Below are 18381 nucleotides of genomic sequence, written 5' to 3'. Positions count from 1 at the left end.
GGCCAGTTATCTCAGGAGAAATCAGAGCAGTAAACTTCCTGTATTAAGTTAATTTTAAATATTCAGGGACCGCTTAACAGGTCTGCACCCTCAGCCCATGATCACATTCCTGAAAAATCCTTAAAAGGGGGAACCCCCAACCTTTCAGGGCACTCCTCTCTCTGAGGTCGCCCACACTTTCTAAGTGTGTAACCTTTTAATCTTAAACTTTCTCCAACCTTTCAAGGCGCCTCTCCTCGCTGAGGTTGCCTGCTGCACTTTTTCTCTCTTTAAGGAACTTTAAATAAAACCTGTGCTCTGCTCCACTACTGTGTCTCTGCCCTTCATGTCTTTGTCGCGCCAGGGACAAGAACCGAGGAAAATACACAACGTCCCCCCAACATTAGTGCGCCAGACAGGTTGTTTGGTTTTCCTTAATGAAAAAATAGTGTATGCTCTTGTAACTTGCATGGCATGTTAATTTGCTAAGGATTTCCACATTTGAAACTGGGGACCCCTAAAGGAGCCTGTTCCGGAAGCCCCTGGGTCTGCCGGCCTCTCCGGGAAGGGTGTTTCCTGTGCAGAGTAAAGGTGCACAGTTTCCTGCGTTAATATGGGCACGAGCCGCATCGTACGTACTTGAGGGTTGGCTATAGCTGCGCAGTGGCCAGGAGGTATTTGCATGACAGTGTAGACATAACCAATCTAAGAAATTCATTTTATTTTCCAAAAGAATTGGTGGCTTTGACCTAATTTTGTACCTGGCAGGGAAAAGGGGATAAATAAAGAGATGAGAGAACTTTCTCCAGGTCACTTGATTCATGCAGAGGCAGACGCAGAAAGAGGAGCCGGGGCTACTGACTGAAGACCGCCTCGCACTCACTTTTGGGTGTTCAACTCTGTAAGAGAACTTGTAGAGTTAAAATTGTCTATAATGTCGTAGGGTTTAGGGCCCTTACAGATGAGATTTTGTAGTTTCTGTTTGTGGTAAGGTGAATGCCTTTAACTGGGGAGTGCCGACCCCCCTTGGGCTGGACAGCGGGTGATCACTGCCAGAATGCACCCGTGTTTCTCTAGGCAGGGCCCATGGAAGCTGCTTCAGTGGTGGTAGAGTGAGTCCAGGTTGGCACAGTCTGTTTTCTTGTTCAGCTGCCATCGGATTTAGTCTTTTTTCATCTGCTATTTTCTGGGTGTCTCGGGAAGTACCAGAGGCCCAAGAGAGCTAGCATTCTCCTTAGGGAAATTGTTTACTGGCCTTAATTTGCTAATCTTTGGATCTGTTATTTGCCAGCTGCCTTTGAAGCGGGTGACCAGGGAATCTGTAAGCCTCAGTAAACATCTTTTATTATGTAAAATCGTCATTTGGGGGTTGTCAGCTCTGCAGTGAGGAACAGGCATTTGTCGCTTCTTACTGCCTTCAGGATGTAGGAAGTTGAGGCGGGAAGAGATCTACTGGCACACGTTTGCGTCTGTCTGGCAGATGAAAAACACTTAAGAGCGATGAGGGCCAAGACTTTATCTTGTTTTTACCTCTTAGGGAAATGATGCTGTCTTAGGCTGTCACCCTGAAACACTGCACAGTTTGTTTAAAAAATTGCTGGTGTAATTGCAGAGGTTCCTTGGCGCATGCATCCGGAGAAACTCCTCATCTGAATTTTGTAGTGAGTTAACTTTTGAACATGTAAAAAGATTTGTGGCGACAAATGACTTGGGACAGGAATCCTTCCAAGATTAATTATGTGCTTTCATGTCCTTTTAAAACCCGTGTAAGGCGTTTAATCTCCTTTAAATGGCTTGATATCACCTCCAGGCACATCCTAGTTAGTTGTGAAAACCCGAGCGCTGCCCTCAACAGCCGTTGAAGCAGTTGAAGCGTGGAGGCTGCCGGCTGCAGTGTGTTGTTTGAGCTTCTGTGTCTGTGTAGTTTTCCTGACTCTTTCCTTCCTGCCCACTACTTACTTTCAGAGCTTCCTTGAGTTTCCCTGGTCTGCTCCCAATTATTTCTAATTCGACTTTTCTCCTCCATTTGTTGCTGGTTTGTAAGTCCTGTAATTTGCAGCCATCTGCACAGCAGTCCGGTACGTTGAAGGACCAAATTAATGTCATTAGTCTCCACTAGTAAGATCGTTCTGAAGGAGACGCTGCTACAAGCCGCCCTGGGGGGCTTTCCCAAGCGCACCTCTCTGCGGGCGTGGGGCAGGGTTTCTCCCGGGATCAGTCCCAGCAGTAGAATTGCTGCAGGCAGGGGACACACAGGTGAACAGTGGGTGCACAGTGTGGGAATTCTCTCCACAAACCTGCGCTGGGCAGCACGTGGTGCCCTAGCCCCCACCTGGCCGCCCCAGGGCAGGCACCTCCCTCTGTGCCCCTGCCAGTCCTGGTGGTCAGCCACCCTTCCTCACCGCCCAGCTCCACCTGGCCTTCCCGGGGAGCCGCCCGCCTTCAGTCCCCTGTCCTTGGAGCCCAGGCAGCCTGGTATGTAACTGTTCTCCCAGAAAGAGTGCCCTCCCTTCCAGAAAGGATCTGTCTCTGTCCTGGGGCGGCAGGTCCCTCTGCGCTCTCAGAGCCGGTGGGCAGCGGGAGTGCAGCGGGGGAAGTACAGCTGCCTGCAAGCCGGCTGTGCTCACTCTTGGGGTCACTTTCTCCTTGGGGTTCTTACTGGTGGAGGCACAGGGTGAGGGCAGATAGCATGTAAAGGGAGCAGCTGTCTGGGCAGAGCACAGTCCTTTACCTCAACATCTCTTCTGCTCAAAACCCGGAAACCATCCTCCTGCCCCCACTTACCTACAATTCCCAGGGTGAACCAGACCCCTGGGAGCTGTAGTTCCTACAAGAGGACAAGCGGTCAAGAGCAGGGCCTGCAGGGCAGCAGGGACGCAAGGCAGGGGACGATGCACGGAGCAGAGGGGCGCTGTGCACCGTTCCCAGGAGTGCCGGCACCTGCCGCGCTCTGGGCTCTCAGCCCTGCCCTCAGCTGCCACACTCCCTGCGTGTCTCAGACATGCGAGTAGAGGCTGTGGCCAAACTTCCCCACGAGGCTCAGGCCAGCCAGGTCCCCTCTAGGGTTTCAGGCTCAGCAGTCACAGCCCCACGCGTTGAAAACAAGAGCCCAGGGCATTCCAGAGGAGCTGCGTGACAGCTGTTCAGCCGGGTCTAGAGCAGAGGTGGCATCCTCTGTGGCCCTGGATTGGGCACGGACAGCAGATCCTGACCCTCTGACTGCCAAGTGTTGGGGAAGCCACGTACCCTGTTGAAACCCCACATTCTCTTTCCTCAAGCACGGGTCTGGCTTCTCTGGCTTCCATTCTGCCGTAGGCCCCCAGAAAGACGGGGGTGGGGGGAGGGTTAGACAATTGACTCCAGGCGGCAGAAAGTCCCCAGGCCCCCAGGTGTGCGTGTGCAGCTCAGACATGACCCAGGGCTGACTCACCAGGAGGTCTTGGCTCCTCTCTCAGTTATGTCGGGGTTGCCTGGTCCCTGCCTGCACTCATTAGCGGGCACCTTGGGATTTCAGAGCAGAAACCCCTGGCTGGGTTTGCACCTATGGAGGGAAGTAGGCCGGGGGCTGGTTCAGATGCAGGCACATCCCCACAAGTTCCTGGGAGTTCTGTTTTGGGGGCCGCCTGCCATAGTTGTGATCTGAGGAAAACACTTCAGCCCTTCCTCGCACAGACATATGGATGTTACTGTTGCAGTTAACGAGAAATCGAAGGTTATCGGAAAAGGCTTCCAAGATGTAGACAACAGGGAGGAAGTTATTTGTCAATTCAGATTTGGTAACGAGAAATTCCCGATAAGTAGGCCCTCCTTTCCTCCAGTGACAACCGTCCCGCATCGGGCTGCCTCCCCACAGTGAGCCCAGCCTGGACACCTGCCAGTGACACCCAGGAACTAATCCGTCCCCAGCACCACCGGGCACCAGGGAGTAGCCTTCACTGCAGCTGACGCTGGGATTGGGGCAGGGTGGCCCTCAGAGCTGCGTCCCCCTCTGTGCGCCCCTGCCTGCACCCAGTAGGGGGCACCTGGGCATTTCAGATCAGAAACCCGTGGCTGGTTTTGCCCCGAAGGAGGGAAGCAGGGCGGGTGCCTGATGTTCACTGGTGGGAGTGGTCCAGACAGCAGATTCAAATCCCTCCAAATGTATCTACATATGTAACTTTGTTTTGCTAAAATACTAAGAGAGGTTTAGGAGAGTGGAGAATGTATGATATGATTCCAGAATTTACATGAAAGAGCAAGTGGGTTTTCCATGGAGGGAAAGTCAACCCGTGCCCGCCTCAGACATCTCTGAATTTCTAATCCACAGAACCTGTGCGCATATGAAATTTTCCTGCTTTATGTCCCTAGGTCTGCGATGGTTCAATACACAGAGCAGATAACTGGAATGTCCCGCATTCACAAAGGACACTGGCCTGCTTTCACAGCCTTCTTCTAGATCCTTCTATCCCTTGGGTGACTTCAGTGTCCCCACAAATAAACTTAGAGCATTCTTCTCTCCACCTCCCCACACTCAGTGATGTCTGTGTGGAGGCCCCCTCAGCTGCCCTCTGTCAGTTTACCAAAGGGCCGGGTTTCCTTGAAATTGTAGACTCCCTGGGAGGGTTTGGGATAAGGGACAAATGGAGGCCTCATCTTACTGCCCCTTCAAACTCCTGCCTGGGGATGCCCACAGGGAGAGCACCGGGCAGAGCTGCAGTTCACAAGGTCACCAGGGCAACCTATTGTCCATCATAATGGACCTACGTCAGCAGGGCGGGGTGAAGGTGCATAAGTAGCGGGGCCATCACCCCACAGCCCACCACTTGCTACTTGGACCCACAGGGCAGGTATCAGGTGGCTGCTGGCAGGTGCAAGGTATACTGATCAGAGCGTGAGTAGAGCTGAGTTTGGGAGTGCCGAGGACCCTGAGCGCGCGAGGAAGCAGAGGAGGTGTTAGCCTGAGGTGGCCTGCAGTTTACGGGGCCCGCCTGGGCCCCCAGGGACTGGGCCGAGGCAAGAACAGCGGCCCCAGGATGCGGGGCCCCATGCTGGTGGTCTTCCTGCTGCTGCTGCCGCCATCTCCGCTCCCGACCACCAGGAGCACCCTCCGCTACCCCACCCAGGACCAAGGTCACGACCCCAGCTCCAGGCTCCAGGAGAGCCCAGCAGATGGGGAATCCTGCTGGAGCACTTACGACGTGTACTTCGTCCTAGACTCGTGAGTGGCCCACCTGCTCTAGTAGCTGCCATAGAACAGTGCTGTCCCTGGGGTCAGTAGGGGGCCCCAGGCTCTGAGAGAGGGAAGCAGGGACTGTCCGGTCACATTCAAGGAACAGACTCTCTGCGGACTCCCTGGGGCAGAAAGAATGCCCCAGGCATTTGTTCCCTGGGACTTTCCTCTTGAAAAGGATTGAAGGCCACCATGTGGTTTCTAGAGGACTCAGCCCCCCCACCCACATGGCCCAGATGTGTGGCCTGCATGCCCCTTAATCAGCGGGCGGGGAAATTGCTGTGCTGGGATTGGGGTTCCTGGGGTTCCTGCGTCTCTGTGTCTCCTGCTGCTTTGGGGTTCCATGTGTGCGTGATCTTTCTGTCCCTCTCTGTGTAGAAGGTGGTGGTCACTTCAGTCCTCCACTCTTCTTCAGGGTGAAAGGACTCTGTGTGTAAGTGTAGATCTGGTGGAGAAGGTGACTTCAGGCTCTCTCTACTCCACCATTTACCTCAGAATCCTGTTTCACTGGCTCTTGTTACCATTTTTGGCTTGAAGACTATTTTATCTGATATAACTATGGCTGATTTCTTCTGATTTCCACTTGCATGGAATTTCTTCTTCTATCACTTCACTTTTAACCGACATATATCTTTAGAGCTGAATGAGTCTTTTGTAAGCAGCAAATATTTGGGTTTTATTATGTACTCAGCCACCCCGGTGCCACACACATTTAGAGTGATGCTTGGTGTGTAAGGCCTGGCTGTATCATCTTATTGTTTGCTTCTGCTTGTCTTGTATGTCCATTCTTTCTTTTTCCCTCGGTTTCTGCCCACCTTTGTTGTTTTCCGTGGAAGTATACTGTTTCCAGTTTAAGCCTCTGTTTGGTCAGTGTTTCTTTGTGGAAACTAAGGCTTAGAGCTTCCCAGTCTGTCTTTTTCACACTTCATGCCACAAGTTTGTCTGTAATTTCATTTTTAAATTTATCAAGGAAATGCTTGAACATAAATTTAAGATAGAACACATTACAAATGCACACAACACACACACACACACACACGCACACACACGCACACACACACGCACGCACAGCACACACCCACACACACGCACCACACACCACGCACGCGCACACACACACACACGCACGCGCGCACGCACACACACACACACGCATGCACACACACACACACACGGAGGAGCCTGCTAAGGGCCAGTGGAAGGCAGGAGAGGCAGCAACCGTGCTCACATGATACATGCACCTCCGTCTCTGACTCACGTCTTCTTCTTTTTCAGATCACAAGGTGTACACAACTGGATGTTCACACAGAGCTTTGTGCGGGATTTGGTGAACAGATTTAAAAAGTACGGCTTTTCAGCTCTGTGTTGCAGGGCGATTTCCTCTCTGAGTACTTTGCTGTTTAGATGCAGTGGACCCCGGGCCTGCCTCAGGTCGCAAAGCTCAGGGCAGTGTTCCGAACAGGAGAGAAGGACAGATCACACTTGTTTCCTAAGATCTCTGCAGCCCTGCGTGGCTCCTTCCTGGGGGTCTGTCCTTGTTTTCAGGGGCACATCTTCCCTGGAGGCCCTCACAGATTAGGAAATATGAATGGCTGAGGAGGGAGCATAATTTCTTTGAGGCGAGGGGGAGGGAGGTGGGGAAGATCGTCCAGGGAGGAGGAGAAGGGAAAGGACCAAGAATCTGTCAGGAGGGGAGAGGGGCGGCCAGCGAGGGAGGCCCCTCGTGAAGAAGCAGGTAGCTGCCTGTCTCCTGTGCACGCAGCAGCCCTGTGCGCGTGTGTGTGGAGTGAGAGAGAGAGAGAGGGCAGAGAGGGAAACAGACTTCCGGGCTTTGGGTCCGCAGGGCGCTCTGCCGCACTCTGACAGGAGGGCTGCGCGCCTGCCGGGCCTCATGATCCTTCACTAAAGTGATGAGAACTTGTGGAGTCCAGGAAATGGGCTCCACACTAAGAGACAGAACGGAGAGCAGGGAACTTGGGGGGCGCCCCCTGCCTGTTGCACATCAGCATCACTTTCACCCTGTGTGTATAGTTGCTCACAAGTCCATGTTTCCTCCCAAGCCCTGAACAGCGCATGTCATTCATTACATACTCGACGCAAGGCCACGTCAATATGCAGCTGACCTCGGACAGGTAAGTGTTTCATTGATCCCCTAGAGCAGACCCAGCGATCAGGCCACAGGGAGGGCCAGGGAGCAGAGGGGGTCCCTGAGCCGCACCGAGGAGCACACGGGTGTGCAGGCACGGTGTCCTGGGCCCTCCCCTCTCTGCGCACCCTGACCTTCAGCCCTGGGCCCCCGGGCCCCACTGGGGCCTCTGCACTGGCCCTGGCCAGACCCTGTGCTGGTAGGCAGACTCCTCCCCTCCGAGCCCAGCCCTCCGTGCTCGACCCCTTCCCTAGAGCAGGCCGACTGCGAAGATTCCCAGATCAGGTGGAGCAGATGTGGGGGCCTCTAGGGACACAGCCTGGCACCTGCGGTTGTGTGTCACTTTCTGCCCCGGGCCACTGGGGAAGAGGGGACAGTCAGAACCAGGGACGAAGGGATGGTATCACCCAAGTGTGGGTGCTGCAGTGGAGGGGAGCGTGTTCCCCCCAAGTCTGGTGAGGGGAGCCCAGGAGTGGGTCCTGAACACCAGGCTGGGGCAGGGTGCTGGAGGAAGGCCCCATGGGCCTGCATCCCAGGAGGGTCTAGGCGGGAGGCGGGAGGGGATGGAGCTTCTGAGTAGCAGGGAGGTTCAGATTCTCATGGAGGAAAATGGTTGGGAGTGGGAGGAGCAGCAGACGGCCCGAGGACCCTGCACTTGAGGGGCCCAGGGCCCGTGGACAGGAGGGGCCACGGTGACCTTCCCAAGCTCTGCCTTAAGGGTGGGAGAAGAGTGCGCCCTCACCAGGGCCCCCGGGGGGCGGGCGTGCTGCCAGTCACACTGTGATGGAATCACACTTGGCATCTCCCCGTACTCACCGGGGCCAGTCAGGGTGTATCCCGGGGTGAGGTCCCCAGTTCTGCACGGCTTAGACAGAGCTGAGCGCAGAGAGCCCAGGCCACACCTATGGGGCTAGACAGACGCGTGCCCTCCCCACCCCACTCACCGGATACGGGACTGGGACGGTGGGAACCAGGCCAGCCAATGCCAAAGGCACGGGGCAGAGGGCCGGGCCAGGGCTGCTTGACGTGGCCCTCACCCGTCCCGGAAGGGCTGCTCGTGCAGACGGACAAGGGCAGCCTGGGGCCGCTTGTAAGAGGCAACCCCTCATTCCATCTCCCACCTGCTCTGATTTTTTTCTTTTCAGAAATAAAATAAACACTGGTCTTGTCGATCTGTTGAATGTCATACCTTCAGGAGCCATAAATATGCAGCACGGATTGAAAAGGGTACGGAATCTGGATTTCTGGGATGTGCCTCTGCTTTATGAGGTTGGCAGAGGGTCATCACTGGGTCGTCTCACTGTCCCCCCCCAACATCTTCCTTCCTTTTGCTGCAGGCGAATGAGCAGATGGAAAGAACACGTGCTGCAGGTAAGGGAGCTGCTTCCTCCTTCCTGGCGGTGGAGTCCCGGGAAAGAGCCAGGCCTGGGCCTTCCTGAGGCCGGGGCGGCCCTGCCCAGGCCGCGTTCTGGCGCTGACGCCGGGACCAGCTGCTTGCCCTCTCTGAGCGGCAGCCTCCCGCTCTGAGGGGTGGGGCTGAAAGCCACCCCGTGATGTTCCGCAGCACAGCCAGGGGTCACGCGGACGACGCCATGGTTCCTAGGAAGTGGGGGGCGCTGGCCCTGGAGCCGGGCTGCAGGAAGGAGAGAGGGGGAGACCCAGAGGGTCCTGGAGCGGCGGGGCCTCAGGGTGAGGAGAGAGCCCGCGCTTCCCCCTGCTGAGCAGGCGCTCCGCCCTGACTCCTTCTCCCTCCAGCTCCCGCCCTTGGGCTGAGGCTCCTGCTCTGGGTCTCCCGCAGTGTGAGCGACTGTGCCTGTCCCAGAAGCATCCTCACCTTGGCTGTAGGGTCTAGGGAAGCTGTGTGGCCCCGGGAGAGGCACTGAGCCTGGGAGGGGGTCTACTGCTCACCTGCCTCTTACTCGAGCCCTGAGCCTGGGTGTGCAGGTGCCCACGGGAGAGCTGTGGGTGAGGCCCAGAGCTGGAACGGGCCTGCGTGGCCGGGCGGGAGTCGCGCACAGTAGGGGTGCCCCCTCCTGTTTTTGCTCTCCTGGAAGGCTGGCGCTTGTCCTGTGAAATTGCTGGCGTTGCCTTTCAGGGCTAAGGTTGTGCCATCTGGGAGAAGTGACAGTTCTGTAGGAGGAACCCTAAGCTGGGCTCAGTCTCCTCATCTGCAAAGTGGGTCCTGGGCTGGAGGCCCTCCTTGTTGCATGATAAGCTGCAAAGCCTTCCAGGCATGTGGGTGGCAGGTGCTCAGGTCGGGGTGGCCTCTCCCCAGGAGGGTGAGGCATGGGGAGCAGTGCTCGGGTCCTGGAAGCCGGTGGCCGTTGCTCTCATTGACCCAGTCACGCCCTGCCTCTCCCGCAGGAGAGAGGGTCCCCAGCCTCATCATCGCGCTGACAGGTGGACCACTCCTACCAGAATCCTTTGCGGAGACAAAAGATGAAGTGAGTTAAGCCCATTGTTACCAGCCTTTGGGTCCACATATTTGGACCAAATTTATTATACCCATGACTTCCTCTTTCTCAGGCTGAAAAATCCAGGCAGTTGGGGGCAACTGTGTATTTCGTGGGTGTGGAAGATTCCCAGAAATACCAGGTAATTCTGAGCAGCGAAAGGGGGGTCCCTTGGGAGCCTCGCAGGGGAAAGCTTCAAAGACGGCGCTCTCAGGGTCGCCCAGACGATGGGCCTCCACCCCCCAGGAGGTCCCTGGGGAGTAGGGGGGGCCTGTCCGCTGAGGCTGGGCCCAGGGAGTTGAAAGATGTGCAAGGTGGCCGTTCAGAATGAGTAGCAAGTGTTGTGTAAGACCTACACAGCAGAGGTGAGCGTGGAAGTGTTTTCCCTCCCCTGAGCGGGGGCTGCTGGAGGTGCCGGGGTGTAGCCCTCCGTGTCTGTGTCCTGGGACGGGGACCTCTGGGTCATCACCCCTGGCTGTGGGCCCAGGCTGTCTCCTCTCCCTTTCAGCTCCTGGAAATTGCTGGCACAGTGGGTCATGTGCTTGCAGTGGACACTGGATACAGCGGACTGGAAGACATCGTTGACCCCGTGAGTGAGGGGGCATGGAGGGGGCTGCACGCCGCGCCCCCGCCGTCCACGCCCGTGACCCTGCCACTCCTCTCTCTCTCTATTGCAGCTCATAGCCAGGTCTTGTGTAGAGATTACGTCTGTGGACTTCTCCTCTCTGTGCACTAGAGGTGATAACTGGGGTCGCTGTTGTAAACGCAGGAGTGTGTGTGTGTGTGTGTGTGTGTGTTTTGTGAATGTGCCATGTGTGTGGTGGGAGTGTTGTATGTGGTTCCAGTCTGTGTGGTGTGTATGAGCGCACCGTGTGTGTGTGTGTGTGGCGCGTGTGGCACATGTGGTGTGAATGTGTATAGTCTCAGGGTTGCCTGGTCCCTGCCTGCGCCCATTAGGGGGCACGTCGGGATTTCAGAGCAGAAACCCCTGGCTGGGTTTGCACCTATGGAGGGAACTAGGCTGGGGGCCTTTAATGGATGGACTTCGTGGGTCATGGGAAGTGGGGAGAGGCACCTAAGGCTGCACCCAGCCCAGGCTCCCGGGAGTACGCCGTCAATGACCGAAAGGAGAAGATTTGGCCAGGGGGTTGCCCAGATGTGGGTTCAGCTACAGCTGCACGCCCCAAGGGTTCATGGGAATTCTGTTGTGGGGGCGGCCTGCCATAGCTGTGATCTGAGGAAAACACCGCCACGCTTCCCCACACAGACGTCTGGATATTACTCTTGCAGGGAAAAAGACCGTCAAGGTTATTGGAAAAGGTTTTCAGGGCGTCCGCAACGATGACGTTGTCTGTCAGTTTCGCACTGGGAAGGAAATCATCCGTAAGCAGCCCCTCCTGTCCCCCGGTGACAGCTGTCCCCCAGCAAACCAGGGCCCATGCTGGCCATTCACTGTGCACACCCCAAAAACCAGCAGCATGGACAGTGGAAGGGGTCACTGGCTGGGTGCTTGGGCACCTGCCGCTCGTGCCCAGGACTGAATCGATCCCCAGCACCATCATACCCCCGGGAGCAGCCTGTCCTGTAGCCCTGGTGGGGTTTTGGGTGGGGTGCACCCTAAGAGATGCACCCCCGCCCTTTCCTGGGCTCTCCCTTCCCTTGGGAGGCAAGGACTCGAGTCCATGAGTCTATGGGAGGGAAGTCGACGCAGCCCCAGGGCTCTGAGCTGCCAGGTCTGCCAGGATGGTGTGTTCACTTGAGATTGAAAGATGATGCCATAAAAAACCCTAAAGGCTCCATTCCAAAACTACTGGAACTAATATCTGAATTCAGCCAATTCTCAGGATACAGAATTAGTACACAGAAATCTGTTGCATTCCTATACCCTAATGATGAACTAGCAGAAAGAGAAATCAGGAAAACAATTCCATTCACAACTGCATCAAAAAGAATAAACTACCTAGAAATGAACCTAACCAAGAAAGTGAAGGACACTCTTAAGAGAAATTAGAGAGGACACTAATAAATGGGAGTTCATCCCGTGCATGTAATACTGGTTTGAAAACTCCTTTCCAGTCGCTCGTGCCTGTCCAGGCCCCTCTGCGTGCTGGGCTGCCGTCCCATCCTCCTCCTCTCCGGACTGGGCACATCCAACGGGAAAGTCAGTTTGCACCGCTTTGGGTATTTTTGCCCATTTAATCCTAGCCTTTCCCCACCCAGACACCAATCCTTTCCCCTGACCATACTTGGCATTGAGTTTTCATTCTGAGCTCCAACGAAGGGTAAGAATGTTCAGAAGGTCGCAGCTGAAATGACAGTCGGGTCAGCAGCACGGCACTTGGTGTGAGGCAGGTGCTCCCAGGCAGGCAGAGAACGGAAGCCGACATCCGCCAAGGGGCGAGCTCTGCTTGCCAAGGGCCACAGGAGGGGCGTCGGGGATGTGGGGACATGTCCATTGACATTATTTGCGTGTCACTTTCTTCCAGGAATGAAGGCTTTATCGGTGGAAGACACCTCCGTTACCTGCCCAGGACTGGAGATGAATAATCAGGGCCGGTAGGCGTAAAGCTCAGGGAATGTGGTCAGTTATGGGCACTATGGCGGGACCAGCGTGCGTGATGCATCCTCTGGAGGAGCTGCTCACACCAGTTCTGGGAGGGCTCAGGGCTTCCTCTGCACCCACCTGTGCGGGTGCTCCCCTGAGGGGCTGTGATCCCCTGTCACCCAGGCTCTGTCAAGGAGGGCAGGATGCAAGAGGTGCCGGGCCCCAGGGACGGTACCTGTGGCCCAGGCACCTTTCAGGGACAAGCCAGCATGCTCTGTCATGGAAAAGAGTTTGGGAGGTGACACCAAACAGCCCGCCTGGCCACTTGGCCCGTGGCCACGAGGGCATCTAGGCCCTGCAGGGCTCCTCACGGCCTGCTCAGCCTTCATTGCACAGGGGGCCTCGTCTGTCCTGGGGTGGGCCCTCCTGCCCCGTGCTGCCCCCTACTCAGGGTCCTGAATGCCCGCTGATCAGAGCTGTTACAACGAGGACCACGGTCGGGTGCAGGTTGAGCCAAGCGCACGCACGGTGCCGTCTGGGCTGCGGGTCACCGTCTGGGCTGCGGGTCACCGTCTGCCCTTTCTGTGCTCTAGGGCCGTCCTCATCGATATCAGCCTGGATAATGGCCTCACCTTCATCAAGAAGGATTTAGAGATCAGCAGGACGACCTGTGCGACGTCCAGGGTGAGACTACTGCCGCCCCCTGGGACTGTACTCTGTGCATCCCCGGACAGGGAGACACACTGGGAAGCCAAAGGCAGGAACAGTGTCCAGGGCAGGCCCAGCAAGTCGCTTGGGCAGCTGGGCACCTGGGCAGCACCTCACAGCCACGGCAGCCCCTGAACCTTTCCCTGGGGAGCGGTGCCCCCGCTCAGGCTTCAGAAGTGCCCTCGGGGTACCCCTGTGAAGGTGTCTGCGGCCGTGCAGCTCCTCTGCCCTGTTGCAAGCCCAGGGTCCCTGAAGGCACATGGCACCCTGCACTTGGAGCTCCAAGCAGACTCCGGGACAGTGCTGAGAGCGGCCCCTTGACTCCCACCTTGCCGCCTCCCTGGCCTGGGTCTCCTGGTGGGGAGTTCAGAGCTCCCTCTGGGTCTGGCTTAGGTGGGGGGTGGAGGCTGGAGGCTGTGTGCAGGGAGCTAGAGTCCAGGCCCTCAAAACTGGGGTCTCAGACCCAGGAGCCCTGGAGGCTGGGACCCCCTCCGGCCCTGCATAGTGGAGGTGAATTCCACTGCACTGGTGCTCGGGCCCCGCTGCGGGTACAGCCCCTGCTCCCACGCCTGGCTTCCGACAGCACTGACACTCCTGGGCATGTCTGTTTATACTTATCCCTGGATGTCTGCTCCCGGCAGCAGACGGAACTGACCCACTTGCCCATTGGGGTCCCACCTGGTGACAAGCGCCCTTCAACAGGCACATTGGGAGAAGAACTCAGGAGCCAACCGGTGTCTACTCCCAGCACAGTGGCTTCCCCCCCGCCCTGGCCTGGCCTCCCCTCTCCTTGGCCCTGCCTCCTGGGCACGGAGTCCACCTCGCCCTGTCCCTCTCCCCCTTCCCTGAAGCATCGCACTTGGGTGACCGGTTCAGGCCTTGCAGCCCCTGACTGCACAGATACAGTGGGCTTCTCCGTGACTATGAAGAAGAACAGGACAGGAGCCCCCATTCCTTACGGGCCTGCCCTGTACCAGGATGGGGTATGAACCCTAAACCTCACAGGTGTCCCCTCACTCGCTCCTCCGGATGTGGAAGTGCAGCTCAGAGGGGCTGAGCAGCTCTGGGTAGGGGCCAGGGAGGGCCAGGCTATGAGGAGATAGGCCCAGGGTGCTGCCCTGATGCTGCAGACCCCCTTCATCCCGGCCCCAGGAGCCCCCCTGCACCCCCTGTGTGCCTTCACTGGTGGGCACCTCCCCAGGCCCCTGTGCTGTCAGCCCGGGCATGCAGTGGGCACTGCCTGTGGCCCAGCACGGAGGATGCCGGACACCCTGGCAGGGTTCTGGGTCAGAGCCTCTGAGCAGGGTCTGTGGCCCAGGGTGCTTCAGGGCCCTCAGGGCCCAGCCCCTGGCTCCTAGTCCCGCTGTGGCCTCTCAGAGTGGGGCAATCTGAGTGTAAGGGGGAAAGGTGGATTTGGAGGTGTGGGGTGGGATGCCAAGTGATGGGCACCACAGGAAGCTGCCCAGGTGCACGAGGACTTAACACGTGTGCTTTCCTCAGGAGGGGACCCCACCTGCCTTACTGGGTGCCACACCACCGCCTGCCCAACAAAGAGCCCTTCCAGATGGTGGGCCGGAAGACAAAGAGGATACTCAGTCAGATGGAGGGCCTCCCAGAGGGGTGTTCCTCAGTTTACACTCTCTCTACTGGGCTGTGCCCCTCCTGACGCTGCCCTTTTTCCTGGTGCTGTGCTGCTGCTGTATCTGGCGATGGCGCAGTAAAAGTGTGAGTGACCCCTGACTACACAGCCCTGTGGCCCAGGCACTCCCCAGCCAGCCCCCCAAAGTATGGGGACTCCTGGCTGCCCCGGGATTCCACCTGTGGGAAGGTTCCCGTCAGTTCTGAGGTCATCACCTGCGCACATGGGGGCTCAGAGCCACCCTCCCATTCCTGGGCACACAGCCTGGCCTCTGAGGGGCTTACCCCTGAGGAGAAGTGACCCCAGGCCCTGACTCAGGCTTCTGAAGGACCCACAGGGACAAAGGCCAGGGAGGGGCCTCTGCTGTGGATTGGAGGAAAGCACACACCCTGCCTGGGCAGCGATGGCCCCAAAGGGAAGGCCAGGTGTCCCCCGATTGCTCTCCTCTGGGGCAGCTGTGCCTTTAAAAACACACATGGCCTCTGCCCATCTCTGGAGCCCTGTCCTTCCTTCCCAGTCACTACTCAGGGCCCAGTCGTCAGGGCTGGGCGCCAGGCTGGGCAGGGGACAGAAGTGAAGTGCCCCCATTCCTGCCATGGCAGCTCCAGGACTGGTGTCTCGATGGGCCTTGGTCCCTGGGGTACTGGGGGAAAATGTCACCTTCATGGCATGTGGTCATTGTGCTGCCTAACCAGGGCAACAGCAGAGGGCAGAGGCGGGCCCCGGGTAGGGCGGGTGCAGAGGCCCGGCTAGCTGGGCTCCCAAGGGCAGGCCCGGGAGCACTGTGGGAGGAAGGACCCCGGGGGTGTGAGGGCGCAGCCCCAGCAAGACGCCGGAAGGCCTGAGGTCTGCACACTGGGGGCCTGAAGACAGGAAGCCAGGGTGCCGGGTGGACTTCCCTGAGGGCCGGGCACAGGGGCGGTTCAGGGTGTGCGGAGGAAGGGGGGAGGAGCAGGAAGGGAAGGGGAGGATCTCTTGTCTTCATAAGACGTACAGGGTGCTGATGAAAACCCCCCGTTAGACGCCTGCAGCAGCACCAGGCATCCTAGGCTGAATGTCTCCCCGGGGACCCACGGGGAAGGGTGGGCTCAGCGCAGGCAGGTGGAGCCAGCCGGCCACAGACCCACATGCAGCGAGCCCTCAGGTGGACACCCAAGGCCCTGCTCTGTCCCTCTGCTGCAGAGCAGGCCCCCTCCTGTGTACAAGGCTGAGCCAGAGCCTTCCAACCTGTGTTTATCACTCCATCTTTCTATTTCCCAGAAGCCACCACCAGCACCACACAAGGTAGGTCGTGTTTGCTTTGGTTGTGATGGTGTCAGAGCCTGCGGGCACACTGGCCTTCACAGTGAGCCCCCCCGCAGCCTAGGGCAGTCTCCCCCACCCCCAGCCCTCATGACCTGGGCAGGGAGAGCTGGCAGAAGAGGGTGACAGGGCCATGGTGGGCCCCCTATAAGATGTGGGGCTCCCAGTGTCACACAGAGGACACCCTTCTCGTGCTCCCTTCAGAGCCTGACCAAGGGCCTCTGTCACTGAATGAGCAACTCAGGGGCCTGTTTCAGCAACTGCTGTGATTCCCTCTGAGACAAGGGGCTTTTGTTCAAACGCCTGTGTGTAGGAGGGTCTTCCATAGGACGCAGGTGGGTTATGGTAAAGGGGCTCGGTTTCAGACCTGGTCCCCTCCTCTGAGTCCCAGAGTCCAGGGCCAGGCTTCTCTAAGGAGGGCTGCCCCGGGAACGAAGGCGAGGTGATAGAATTTCTTGCCCTTTTGGGGAGCAGCCTTATTTGCAAACTAAGAGTTTGCCGGGTTTGCACTAGGGCGGCTCTCTCCTAAGGGACACGGTGCTGCCCCTCGGTCCTTGAGTTCTCCCAGCAAACACTGGCGGAGTGGCCAGGAAGTGACAGGTGCAGGGCAACAGCCACAGTGTCCCTACCCCAGGAGCTGCCCGCCAAGAAGCAGACACTGTTTTCTCCTTCTAGAGCCCAGCCGCACTGGCCCAGAAGTGCCCCTCGGTCATTGGATGGTGCTGTAGGAATCCTGATAAAGAGAAGATGAAGGTACCAGAGGTGAGAAGGGCCCTAGACAGGTGCTGATGCCCCAGGCTGGGCCGAGGGCGGCCAGGGGCAGGCGGCTCCTGCCCCACAGACACGGGCCCAGAAGGCCTGGCTTCTGTGGTGGTGAGGTTATGGGTGCTGGGCTTTGATCACCCGGCATCACAGTAAGGACACCATACGGGCCCTAGAGGCCTGGGACAGAGAAAAGGCGTGAGGGCCCATATTCCCCACCCCCAGCTGGTCCCCGTCCCCGGGTCTCCCCTTATCACGGGCCCAGGCTTCTGGATGTGGGTGGCTGCCCGACAGGTGCCCCCGTCCGCGGTGCTGGCAGAGCTTGTCGTCCGCTCCAGCCCAGCTCGGGCTTCCTCGGCCCTTGGGTGGATTGGTGAGAACACACGGGATGGCACAGCTCGCCCAGGTCAGGAAAAACCATGGAAGTTCTGTGCCAAGTTCTTCCTGCCATGAACACTCCCCAAAAAGCAGAGTGTCACCTGCTGCTCCTGCAGACGTCCCCTCAGCAGAGTGAGGGAGAGGACTGCAGGGTCCCGGGAACCCACTGAGGAAGGGAGACGGGCGCCTGGAGGAGGGGCCTGAAGTACCCCCCACCCCAGAACCTGGGCCCCACGCAGTGAGGAGAACCCCGTCCTGCAAGGCCCGGAGATGACAGGGGTGGATGGGCTCCCGGTTGCAGGTGTTGAGAAAGAAAGAGCCCTGCGGTGTCTGTCAGGCTCTGCCACTGTCTCCCTGATTCTACATTAGTTTTGACAGATCCATTAAGTCCTCCTAAGTGTCAAGGGGCAGCTGAGAGCCGTCCTGCTCTCCCTGCAGGCAGTGTGGGGCCCCGGGGAGCCCAAAACACACCTGCCAGAGATAGAAGCCCCTTGCTGGGGTTCATTCTGCCACAGTGCCTGCCCCATGCAGGGCAGGGTCACAGGCTTTGCGTGCACGCAGGCCAGGCTGCTGACAAGGGCGGGGCGTGGTGGTGAGGAGTCTAGCAAGCCAGCTGGGCCCCAGGGCTGGAGGCCCGGGCAGAGGGGAAGCACAGCTGAAGGTGGCAGCTGCCAGGAGCTGCTTCTCGGGGAGGGTGATTGTGTGAGGCCTGGAGTAGGATAAGGCAGAGCCAGGTGCCCAGGGGAGAGGAGACGCTTGAGGAGGCCTGAGCAGGGAGGCCAAGGGCCCAGCCAGGCAGTAGGCACACAGAAAGGGGAGAGTGGACTTCCGGCCAGAGACGGAGGCGCCCAGGACAGGATATGGGCAGACTGCGCTCTGAGGCTCGATGCGGGACAGACAGTTTCTCGGAAGCCCGATGTTAGCACGCTACACGGTGCACCTAGGCAGACCTGGGGGTGTATCCATGGAACTCGGGCCATTAGGACAAGGGTGGGCTTGAGAAGACAAGGAACCTGGCCACCCCAGGAGTGAGGGAAACCACAGCCTTCAGCCCCCAATTCCAGTGGCCTCTCAGTAACTTTCTCTCTCTCTCCTCTTCTCCCCAGAGGTGTGATTCTGCCGACCCCCTAATGATGCCCTATTGTGAGTCGTTGTCCTGCGGCACATGGATCTACCATCGACCCAGCGTCCATTGCTCCCACTTCAGCAGAATCTGCTCATGTTGCCAGGGTGAGCAACCCATTCGCTGCCAGCGGAATG

General features: G+C 58.0%; 1 protein-coding gene and 1 long non-coding RNA gene across 2 annotated transcripts; both read left to right on the top strand.

Annotated features, from left to right (window-relative positions):
* The first annotated feature begins 4324 nt into the window (after nt 1-4324).
* On the top strand, nt 4325-15426 carry LOC140844703 (anthrax toxin receptor-like). Its single transcript, XM_073217741.1, has 13 exons — nt 4325-5176; nt 6464-6532; nt 7249-7320; nt 8480-8561; nt 8672-8705; nt 9699-9778; nt 9861-9929; nt 10296-10376; nt 10465-10525; nt 11078-11170; nt 12274-12343; nt 12926-13016; nt 14541-15426. Exons 1-13 carry the CDS (start codon nt 4992-4994, stop codon nt 14778-14780), a joined length of 1227 nt encoding a protein of 408 aa, XP_073073842.1. The 5' UTR covers nt 4325-4991; the 3' UTR covers nt 14781-15426.
* A 190-nt stretch (nt 15427-15616) lies between these two features.
* Nucleotides 15617-18364, top strand: LOC140844545 (uncharacterized). The gene is made up of 3 exons (XR_012123059.1): nt 15617-15963; nt 16657-16743; nt 18228-18364. It is a non-coding gene; the product is annotated as an uncharacterized lncRNA (long non-coding RNA).
* Nucleotides 18365-18381: the final 17 nt, after the last annotated feature.

The sequence above is a fragment of the Manis javanica genome, chromosome 11 (genome assembly GCF_040802235.1).
Source record: "Manis javanica isolate MJ-LG chromosome 11, MJ_LKY, whole genome shotgun sequence".
Lineage (NCBI taxonomy): Eukaryota > Metazoa > Chordata > Mammalia > Pholidota > Manidae > Manis > Manis javanica.
Note: the sequence above shows the minus strand (reverse complement) of the source record. Positions and strands in the feature narration are given on the sequence as shown.

Bases quoted from the DNA above. Each gene is read 5' to 3' on its own strand.
- LOC140844703 (XM_073217741.1), top strand. From the start codon at position 4,992: ATGCGGGGCCCCATGCTGGTGGTCTTCCTGCTGCTGCTGCCGCCATCT. The intron at 7,321-8,479 runs GTAAGTGTTTCA...TTTTCTTTTCAG, and splicing joins ATGCAGCTGACCTCGGACAG to AAATAAAATAAACACTGGTC. The intron at 13,017-14,540 runs GTGAGACTACTG...TGCTTTCCTCAG, and splicing joins CGACCTGTGCGACGTCCAGG to GAGGGGACCCCACCTGCCTT.